The sequence below is a fragment of the Nicotiana attenuata genome, unplaced genomic scaffold (assembly GCF_001879085.1).
Source record: "Nicotiana attenuata strain UT unplaced genomic scaffold, NIATTr2, whole genome shotgun sequence".
NCBI classification, from domain to species: domain Eukaryota; kingdom Viridiplantae; phylum Streptophyta; class Magnoliopsida; order Solanales; family Solanaceae; genus Nicotiana; species Nicotiana attenuata.
In genome coordinates, this window is record NW_017681027.1 from 1 (window position 1) to 12089 (window position 12089).

The 12089-nt window shown below is 33.7% G+C and overlaps 1 protein-coding gene across 1 annotated transcript; it reads right to left on the minus strand.

Moving 5' to 3' along the window:
• Positions 1-9169: 9169 nt before the first annotated feature.
• On the minus strand, positions 9170-10983 carry LOC109221898 (U-box domain-containing protein 21-like). Its single transcript, XM_019386330.1, has one exon. It carries the CDS (start codon positions 10844-10846, stop codon positions 9515-9517), a length of 1332 nt encoding a protein of 443 aa, XP_019241875.1. The 5' UTR covers positions 10847-10983; the 3' UTR covers positions 9170-9514.
• Positions 10984-12089: the final 1106 nt, after the last annotated feature.

A 12089-nucleotide genomic window follows, 5' to 3' on the forward strand; every position in this document is an offset into this window, starting at 1 on the left:
CTTCATATTCTCCATAGTAATGTCATAGTTGCTCTTCTTGGTTTTCTTCACCACATTACATGAAACTTCACTATGTCTTCCACCAAAGAGTTTTCTTGGTTTTTTAGCAACTACCATCTACTTTCATAAGAAAAAAACAAGAAAATGTTGGCCAAGACATGCTTACTGGTGTGCATCTGGGAATTCGTGGGAAGCAAAGATAGTGAAGGAGAAGTCCAAAGTACTTCATATGTGATGGAGACTGGCCACATCAAAAACTCGAGCACCAGGAAATTTGCTCATTTTCCTAAAAGAGCAAATTTTCCTGGTGCTCGAGTATTTGATCTGGCCAATCCCCTTCACATATGAAGTATTTCAACTTCTCCTTCACTATCTTTGCCTGCTACACTCAATAAGCATGTCTTAGCCAACATTTCCTTATTTTTCTTTGAATACAAATTTAAAGAAATCTGATAGAAGTCTATGGATGACTATGAAATTTTCAAGTGAAGAGATTGTTAATATAGCCAAAGAATGCACCTACTCAATTTAATATCTATAAATGCTGAAGAGATTGTTACCTGTTTTTTGTTCAGAGAAATTGAATGTAAGAATATAAGCAGTTGGCAAAAGATGTAAGTGGTAAATGCTAGTAGTTGGTAAATGCAATAAAAAAAATAGTAAATGCTAGTAGTTGGTAAATGACACAAAAGTGAACTAAAAAAACAATTAATATATATTCTTTAATCCAAATTATGTACAACCAACCAATCCTCTAATCAAAAAATTCACACAGAGACTCTTAAAAAACTCCATAATCATGTCCTTCTCGTTCTTCTGGAGTTTCATAGCCGCTATCTTTTTTCCAATTTCCATGAGCCCAAAGATTGGCAGCCAATTCTGTCCTGAATTCCAATGTTTGACTTTGATTAAAATTGAAGACATCTTTTCTCATCAACCGCATATCCATAAACTTAAGAGCAAATATACCACAATCAACACTGCGAAAAACACATCAAAAAGAAATTAAAGAATAGTTAAGACAAGCGCAAAATATAATAAACATAAGATGCATCGTAAAACATATGTGAAACACATACCTGTTAATCTGTTTCGGTGTGTGAATCCACTTAATTTTAAATTCTTCCACAGGACTGTCCCCATAATATTTATTAAGTTCCGCAAAATTCAAGCATTTGAGACAATGTGGAATCAACCGGGCATAAATTTTGACATGTTCAATCGAACGCTTGTATGTTACACTGCCGATGGAATCATACACATATATAATTTTATCTTCAAAGTCGAGATATCCAAAAAAGTAGTGCGTAGATATCTGGCCCTCCCTTGGCTTAAGTCGAAATGGAAAGAATACCTTTTTGCAAGATGCCCATGAGATACCACAGGAAAGGATAAGGCCTTTTACGTAGTTGGCCACCTTTTCATTCGTTGATTCTTCCTCATACCAACAAAAGTCCGTAAGTGGCTTAATAACCGCTTCTTCTTCTTCTTCTTCTTCTTCTTCTTCTTCTTCTTCTTCTTCTTCTTCTTCTTCTTCTTCTTTCAACTGTTCTTTGGATATCATCTTTTTCTTTGATTTGCTCTTAAGAATCTGCATTCTCTTTGCTTCCTTTTCTCAATTATCTTCAACTTATCTTCTGAAGGATGAACACTATCCAGGATAGTCATATATTGATCGAAAAGTAAATCTGTTACTGCACATTTTGCTTTTGTATAATGTGAAAGGTGATAGCAATATTTTTTGCGCAAGTAATATACGCCCACGTCAATATGCTGCAAATGGACAACGACAAATGATAACATGTGAAATTACCACTATGAAGTCTACAAAAAACACACTACACAACTACAAAACAGCATGAAAAAAACTTAAGCATATTCAGTTTTAGCAAATAAGCTAAAAAACTTCGACAGATTACTATGAATAAAGCTATACTACAAAAAATAAACTGAACTTTTGGGAAATACAGTTGAAAACCAATTCAAAAAACAATGTTAATAACTTACTTCATCCGCAAGATCAGAGTCAGGATCCATAAGCTCGGTAAAGAATGATTTTTGAATATGAAGTCCAGCTAATCTCAATGGATTGGAATCATATTCACTGGAATCCATCTCCAACCACTTTTTAAATCTTTGGATCAATCTGCTGTCTTGAGAAACATAATGGAAGGGACACTTTCTTCTATTCTTTCCTACTATCCAATCTTGCCCCCCTTGGCTTTTTCCTATAAACTACATAAGGAGATCTCAACCAAATACTCTCCATACGCATCCTTTTCCCTTTTTTATCTTCTTTTCCTTTTGATTGCTCTTCCTGCTGTTCAGTCACAACTAAATGGTGCTGTACAGCAGCAGGGTGGGGAACTACAGCCATCGTGGTGGATGCTTGATCAACTCCCTACTGTTCACGACGTTCTTCTGTCTCTTCACGAACACCAACAGCAGCAGAATTACCTTCTGAATCAGCCCCTTGTGTACTACCAAGTGAAAATGAACATATATTGAAGTTGGGGATATCACTGGTATCACACATAGGAGAACTAGAAATCTTCCTTCTCTTAGGTTTTGGAAGCAGTTCTGATGCATCAGATGAGATCTGCAAAAGCAAGGAAAATATAAACATAAATAAAACTGATACAGAATACACATTAGGCAAAAAAAAAAAGACAGTAATCGAATTGCAGAAAATAATTACCTGGTCTAAGTGTTGCGACACAGATGGTGTTTTCATTCCAACAGATCCTGTATCTTCATGCAAAAAAAAAATTAATAAATAATACTCACTAAATTTTATAAAATAATACCAACACACTTCACACCTGTCTGTGACTCAACAAGTGTGAATATATGTATTTCTCCTTTTTCATATTGCTTCAGAATCTCACCGAATTCTTTTCGACCTGCCTCCAATAATTCTGAAAAATCATTCAAAAATATAAAAAAGAAAATAAAATATGTAAAATTTCAAAATGTAGAAAATATACTTCGATCAAATATAATAAATTCATGATCTATAGAATACCTTCACGTTTGTCTTCCGCTGTGCTTTCCCTAGGCTGCATGCCTTTCTCAATATCAGCATTTCCAGCATCATTCAACTCTGAATCAACGTCGACAACCATTGCAGTATTCTCTGAAAAGGTTTTCTCAACTTTACCTTCATTCAAATGAGCATCATCACAGAGTTTTTGAGTTGTGGCAATTGAACCACAACTAGTTTCAACTTCCACTGCATATTCATAAAAGAGGGGAAATACATCAAGTAATTTTTCTATATATAAAACACAAATTTTTTTTATACATGTAGTGAAAATTTAACTACAGGATATTATAAAAAAACTAATTAAAACTTCAACTCTAACAAGGCTAAAGTTAGCCAATCACAAACAAAAACTTCAACACTTATCTAAAAAAAAAAACTTCAGCTCTAGAGCTGAAGACAGTTATAAAAAAAAAACTTTAGCTCTAGAGCTGAAGTTCGACAGTTATAAAAAAAAACTTCAGCTCTAGAGCTGAAGTTCGACAGTTATAAAAAAAACCTTCAGCTCTCGACAGTTATAAAAAAAAAAACTTCAGCTCTATAGCTGAAAGTTCACCAGTTACGAAACCAAAAAATTCACCAAAAAACATGTTTTGTAATTTGTACCTGTAGTAACAATTTCCTGTGTAGCAACACCTAGAAGTTCATTGCAAATCGCTATTACTCCTGCATACCGATCGTCTTTCAGATTTGAAGTACCAATAGGTGCTTGATCACTTTCCGAAGCACAACTCGGTGAATGTTTTTCAGTGCCAACAACTTGATCATCTGCACCTTTCTCTCCACCTTGTGGTTGAACAAGTTCAACGCCTCCGACAGCCGCTTCATTATATGTAGCATTATCATCTGCGACATTAGGCAATGCATCATGAGCAGTATGTTCTTCAGTCTCGACAACTTGATTATGAGCACCATCCTCACTACCAATATTCTCAGTTGATAAATGTGCTTCATCATTTACATATCTGCTCAATCTATCAGGACTGGAACGTTGCTCTTCAACTTGTTCTTGAACATTTAGATCGCCTTCAAAAGCCAATGGATCTTCACAACAGTCATTCATCCTGTCATATTCTCGATCCATTCCATTTGATTTGTTGACAATCGTAAACAACTGTTCAAACTTCTCATCGAAATATTCCTAGAAAAAAATTACTAAAAATGATTAATCGGAATAAAATGAGCACAAATAAAAAGACTTCTCTATAAATTATCTTACTTTCACTTTTACAAAAACAGCATCCACAATAGCAGTTCGCTCCTCCTTTTTAAACTTATCAAAAACTTCGTTCACGATTGTGCTTCTTTCTTTTTCATTTTGCCTTTGAACCTCCGTCGTTAACCTCTACAATAGATAACACAACAAAAATTCAAATATAGAAGAAAACTTCAGCTCAAAAAACATGTTGTACTTTTACAAAAACAAACCCAAAAAACTTCAGATAAAAACTTACAGAGCATATTTTATCAAGTAATTCATCTTCATCAAAGTCAGATGTAGATGGAGTAGAACGACTCTTGGTACGAGATGCTTCGCCAATAAAAGGAGTTTGATTCAGTTCTTTTGGTTGATTCCAACTACGTGGTAATTCACCAATGTCATGAGTTTGATTCACTTCTTTTGATCGACTCTTTGTAGGTGGTGATTTACCAATGACAGGATTTCGATTCAATTCGTTTGGTCGACTCAGAGTAAGTGGTGATTTACCAGTTGAAGGAACTGCATTATCTACATTTGAACGAATCCTACTGCACGGTAATTTCCTAATTAAAGGCATTGAATTCAATTCCTCTTCTGTAGGAATTATATTTCCAATACCCTAAAGTCGCGGATATCTCTGTTTAATACAAAAAAGTATATTATGAGAAGAAAAAAACTAATAATCAGGCATATTATTACAAAATAAAAAGTAACTTACTTCATGAGTTTTGAACATATAATAAAGTTCAGGAAATTTAGGCTCTCCCACGCATACATAATGTAACATCCTGGGGATCTGAGGCATATCAAGGTACTCATCCTCTGCTACATTACCTCATCCGAACATGGGAAAGCACTCATAGAACCAAACACATAACGGATATGGAAATCCAGTAAGTTTATACTCAGTTGCATGATGTTTGTTCTGCTTGTCCAATACATGTTTCAATGAATAAATGAGCTTCTCATAAGCCACATTAACCCAGGGATATTCACACGAGCCTTCTCGTCCTCAACGATAGATGCATACTCCCTCATTCACACATGAATCGTTATTTTTCCCAAACAGAAATAGACTCTAAAATAAGAATTTCCACAAGCGTAACTGCATCTTCATCATTCTCGCATACGTGTGGATAAGTCACAGCATTCTTGGAATTGCATTGCGAGTCATAAAACCTCGAATATCTTCAGATACACACCCTTGGACTTACAAAATACCGGTTTAGAACAGTGCTCTTTCGATTAAATGATTTTTTAATATTATGTGTTGTTATCGGCAAACCACACATAATGTGAAAGTCTTCAAGGATGAAGGAAACATCATGCCCAAATATCTTGAAACTATAGAGCTCGCTCATTTGTGAATATTCCGAGAAAGACACAGACAATGAACCAACTTCATGTTGCATTTGATATTCTCCATAGCAATAATGTGTTTAAATGGACCATTACTAAGCTTAGCCTGTTGTGCAGGAGTCAAGAAAGATGCAATTAAACTCTTCAAATCATGGTTCCCCTTCCAGTAACCCTTAGAGTTAAACCATTCTGTAAACTCAAAATATCTTTGTCCTGGTTTTGTAGGTAGAGGCTGAGGGACATAAGGACCTGGGACTACTACAGGTAGTCTAGGTTTTTTAGGTGCTTTGCTTCTTTAGCTACTTTTAGGATCTTTAGGTACTTTAGGAGCCATCTGTCAAAAAAAAAAGTAAAAGATACAAATAAATAACATCAGGACATTATCAAAAAGATCACTTAAAACTTCAACACCTAAGAAGCCTTAAGTTCGACAGGTATAAAACAAAAACTTCAGCTGAAGGTTTTAATTTATTACTTAAAACTTTCAAAAGGAGGCCTGGCATAAATTAAAAATTGATATTGCACTAAAAAAACTTCGGCCAAGCAGCTGAAGTTTTTTTGTTATTACTCAAAAACTTCATCAGGAGGCTGAAGTTTTCCACATACACTGGCTAAATTAAAAAAATCATATTGCACTAAAAAAACTTCGGCCTAACAGCTGAAGTTTTTTATTTATTACTCAAAAACTTCAGAAGGAGCCTGAAGTTTTCCTCCTACACTGGTTAAATTAAAAAATGATATTGCACTAAAAAAACTTCGGCCAAGCAGCTGAAGTTTTTTTGTTATTACTCAAAAACTTCAGCAGGAGGCTGAAGTTTTTCACATACACTGGCTAAATTAAAAAAATCATATTGCACTAAAAAAATTTTGGCCTAACAGCTGAAGTTTTTTATTTATTACTTAAAAACTTCAGAAAGAGCCTGAAGTTTTCCTCCTACAGTGGTTAAATTAAAAATTTGATATTGCACTAAAAAAACTTCGGCCAAGCAGCTGAAGTTTTTTGTTATTACTCAAAAACAGAAAAAACTTCAGCAGGAGGCTGAAGTTTTCCACATACACTGGCTAAATTAAAAAATCATATTGCACTAAAAACTTCGGCAAGCACAAAACATTCAGCCAAAAAAACAAAACACAAATTCAAATCCAAAAATAATGCCAAAACATGAAAAAAACTTCAGCTCCTATCCTAAAGTATCATTATCATCTGTTTAACTCTGAAATGTTTTAAAAATTTGAACGTCGAATCACAGAAGAATTTATAAAAATTACATTAACAACATGAACAACCTATCAAACTAAACCATATCATAAATACATAAATATCAAAACCCAAAACCAGAAATTAAATCATAAAACAAAACCCAGAAAGTTAATGCAATGTACCTGTGGTTAAATCGTAATATGGGAACAACGACGACTAGCAGTTGAAAATTCGAAAGAACGACGAAAACCGTTTGATTTCTGAGAAGAGCAAATCGAAAAACGCGAATAACGGGAGAGAGAAACAGTAGAGCACTAGCGTATACTTGGAGAGAAAGTAGTCTTTTAACAAAAAAGGGTAAAATAGTCTTTTCAAATGGCTTTTAACAAAAAGGCGGGTATGAGTGCAAACAGAAAGACAAAGCGGGTACAGGTTAAAAGGGGGCGCCCAAATAGGGCGCCCTGTGCAATTTTTACTCAGTCTATTGCTGTCCCCTTTTTTATGTCAAAATAGCACGAGCTGACCTGTTTTTGGGTTGGTAATTGAAAAATAGTTAGTGTGTGTAAGGTAATTAAAAAATTACTATTATTTAATGTCGAGATAAAATATGAACAAAAATACCCTTAACTAAAACATGAAAAAATCCAACATAATATGCTGGGTTATGAAACTCCTGCATATAAACCTTCAGATATTATGTTAAAATTCCAACACATTATGTATTTCAACAAATTATGGTGGAATTTCATATATAAAAAATTCAAACTCCAACATATTATGTTGGATTTTCGAATTTTAACTAAGAGTATTTTGCCAAATTTTATTTTCGCATGTAAGAGTGACTAAAATTTGATTAATTTTAAAACCTATAATTAATTTTTAATTAGCGAATAATTCTGAATTTCTCATGAGAGAGATTATTCCCAGCCTCAGGGGCCCATTTGAGAACTCGTCCCTAATCATTTAAGCTTTTCTTTTTTTTCTTCTGGCTGGCATCTATGCTTTTCTTTTTTCATTTTTCTAAAAAAAAAGTTCTCTTAAACCATCTATGTAATCAGTTGTCTTCTAAGTGCTATCTATGCAGAAGGTCTTTCGTGTTTCATTTGAAAAAATAAAAAAAGGAATCTAAACATGGTACTCCCTTTTCTTATTTTCTTTCAGTTTCTCTTATCCAATATATAATTTACGAATGTTATATTAATTCCACGTGAATGATCGTGACATAGATTTGCAGAGAATTAATCCTAGATTGTGGATTAATTTTGACAAAAAATGTCTCAAATGATGGATTTGACATGCCTAAGCAATGCATTTGGAAATTCATATTGTAAGCAGATGTTGTAATCATGAACATTATTAATGTTAAATGCATATTTAGCTCTCTAACCCAAAGGCAAAAGGAAAAAAGAAAACAGTCTTGGCAAGACTTGACATGCATTATATGGACATGTTGAACGTGATACATAGTAATAAACAATTGACAATTAGAAACACTATGACAAATTGCAGAAATGAGAATATATATATATATATATACTAGAGATTTGTTTCCTGGACAAGAAAGACATGCAAATTGAATTGTCTTATTGATCCAATTCAGGAATTCCAAAGAAAGAAAAAAGAGTCAGCAAAATGCGTCAACTAGGACAAGCCAAGCCATCACCTTTAATTTTAATTTAATTGATTTGGTCCCTTTTGGGGAACAGAGATTCTTGTTGAAATTTCTAGATAATCAAACCTTTATTACCTGGAGCTTTGCAGCTAGTTCAATTCTTATTAAGCTGTAGGTAGAGAAATTTGACCCAAGTCTTTCTTCAAAGTCATCTTTATCATCCTTATTTTCCTTTTATCGATTACCTCGTTTTTTTTTCTTTCTGCCAAGTCCCTAATCTCTTACCAATTCACATACTGGCATTCATTATGTAATAGGAGTATTACTTGCAAATTAAGTACTCCTTCCACCTCAATCTATAGGGGTAATTTAAAATAAAAAACTTTTGAAATCTATGATTGTAAAAGCTTAAGGAATAAAAGATTTGTAGGGTTATAAAATTTGTGTGACTATAAAAATTTCTTATTTAGGGTAAAATGTGTAAAATAAAAAGTTTAAAGTTAAATATTTTTTTTTGTAAACTAATAAGAAAAGTGTATTATATAAATTGATACGGTGGGAGTAACCTTTTTACCTTGCTCATTGTTAAGCTCGAAACCCAAAGAGACCAAATTTGTGTCCTCTTCAATATTCTTTTCTACTTATCTTAATTTCCTTCTCGGTAACAATGGGTATGAGAAAAGACAAATGAATTATGCCTAAGTTGGGCTTATTTCATTATTATTCCAGAAGCACAAACCCTCACAGATAATATATAGCAAACACATATCACATGGAGAGAAGACCCCTCCATACAAATATTTAATGTATAAATTCATAATGCATCTTAATTCATCAGCATATGTATCTATAGAATGATAATCAAAAGCTATGCTGTGTGGACTCTCCAAAAATATTGTCGCACCCATATCGGATCTTTCAAAAATGTACTACTTTTTGAGGATCCGACACGCACCTGGCGACATCTTTGCAGCGTCCGAGCAACATAGATCAAAAATGTATTGTGAACTACTTTCCTATTTTCTTGTTTTTTTGGTATACCTTTATACAGTAAAAATGAAACATGTATCTAAACATATATATAGTCTAAGCCAAGGTTCAGAATGGCCTTTTGAGACTCTTGAAGTCCAAAGAATCAACACACTCTGCTCTATCCCTATGCACATTCAACAACTTCAACAACTCACTAGCTTTCTCTTTTGTTGTTTCACTACAACCAACTTGTAGCAGCAGCAAAAGCTTCTGAAAAGCACCAAGTTTTAGAGCTTCAACAAGAACATCACCTCCATTTTCCCTCTTCCCAATCTTCCATAGAATTGAAACTGAAAACTCAGTTGCCAAATCTGAAACTCTCAGCAATTTCTTGACCAAAACAGGCACAGTTAGAGCATAACTATAAGCCCTTTTTCTTCCTTCTATAGAGCTGCAAATTCCATCCAAAACACCTAATGCCTTTTCACATATGCTCTTCTCACAATCCACAAGCATCTCTACCAGCAATTCAACTAACCCCACATCAGCAAATCTTGATTGAGCCTTCTTGTTGGCGAAAGACGACGAATGTGATGAATTAACCATGTGGTAGATTGCTAATAAAGAAGCTTTTGTAGTAGTAGGACAAATTGGCTCTTTCACAAGTTTCACTAAGCCTTCTAAAGCTCCTTCAATTCCCAACAAGATTTCAACCTTGTCATGTTCCTCCATTTTCAAGATATCTTTTAGCAAGAAAACTGCATTTCTCCTGCATGATAAACTCCCATTATTCAAGAACCACACCATGCAACATAACGATGAAATCGATCCAAGATTCGACTTGGACTCCCCATCCAGAGGCAATATAGTTGTCAAAGTTGACAAGATCACTTCCCCTGTTGAAGAATTTTTCATATTAATTTCCTCTGAAAATGCAACAAATGCAGCTGATAAAACATGTGCAGTACCATTGGTAACAAAGCACCGTTTGTTCCTCTCACTTTCATTCACCAACTTCTTCACTTTGGACACTAATTCCTTGCACACCTCTGAGTCATGCATCTCTTTGCTTATTTTGGCAAGTAGTTCAACAACCTCGGACGATGTCACAGGAATTCTTGGAGTTGGAATTCTTTCAATCCCATGATCCTTGTTCTCAACACACCATTGTTGGATCATTTTCCTTATGCTGTGATTTGGAATTGGTTCACCAATATTCCTCAATGTTTGATTTGTGATGGGACAAGTTTGATTCCCAGCCTCAATCCATTTCTCAATATTCTCTCTATCGTATGTGATCCCTGTTGACAATGTCACTGGATCTTTCATTAAGTCTAAAGAAATTGGACATGTGTAATGTCTAGGAATCACTAATTCCATGCTTGTTATATCCTCCATTAATCCTCTCTTTGCTACCATTCTTTCTGTTTTCCTTTTCCTCCATGTTGAAATCATCATTTAATTGCAAAAAATGAAATACTCAAAGAATCTTGAAAAGAAAATAGTGAGTTGGGTTGTTTTTTTGGTTTTCTTTTGTTTGTGATGGGATTCAAGTAGGTAAAGGGATGGTGGAAGTATATATATATAATAGCATTTGTTTGATGTCACGCGGTTCAAACTTCAAGTTTATTTAGTCCAATTATAAACTAAAGAAACGTTCAAGAACGTGGGAAGGAGGACTTGAATATTTGACCAAAATATGAAAGATTTGAATAGGTAAAAGGAACCCAAAGAATGGGGCCAAAGATAGGGGGCTTAGACTTGGGGGAGTTGGGAATAGGAATTAATCAAAAGAGACTAAAATAAAAGGAATCAATGGGTTTGATTTTGACGAGAGAAATAGAAAAATGAGTGCGTCAAAGGACGGGGTCGGTGGACTGACCTGACTGATTTGAGGAGACAATTTGGTAACGTTTTTTGTTTGATCAATTTATTTCTTTTGGCTAAATATACTTCCCCCAGCCCCTATAAGTTCTATTTATCACTTTTCACTCCACCTATTTTAAAAAAGTATTATATATATGACCTCCAGCTTTGGAGTTAAAAGTAATATTATCATGTTTTCCATCATATTATCGTGTCTTTTGAAAAAGTACTGGTATTTTTATATCTTGTCAGAACTGATTTTATAGGGATTTTGTTACCTAATTTTGCTCAACCCTTTTATAATGTTCACAACTGCAATCTATTAATCCCAACTCCTGCATCATTTTTGTAACTCATGATTTTGTCACCCCAACCTTACTCTAATCATCACTACCCTGTGAACTCTTTTTCTTCTTTTTTATTTTGATATAATTAATATATTATTTTATTTCTTTTTCTTTGCACTAGCTCAGAGGAGGAACACTTCTTTTCTTAAAGATTAAAACTGTTTACTTCTCAAAACTAAAATACTTTATATGAAAGAGGACTATTTGATGCTTATCTTTAATAAAATAAAATCCATTTAAGCTATCCGAAGTGGAATTATTATTATTCAAGTGGTTATACGTTAAAATAATTGATTTTCATATAATCTTAATAATTGACGGGGTTATCGCATAAGTCTACAAAATTTGAGCATTATTTGTTAAACATAAAAGGTAAAAGGACTAAACTGTAACTTTTATTTTTATATATATATATATATATATATATATATATATATATATATATATATATATATATATATATATATATATATATATATATATATATA

Coding starts and splice junctions, on each gene's coding strand:
- LOC109221898 (XM_019386330.1), bottom strand. CDS start 10,846: ATGATGATTTCAACATGGAGGAAAAGGAAAACAGAAAGAATGGTAGCA.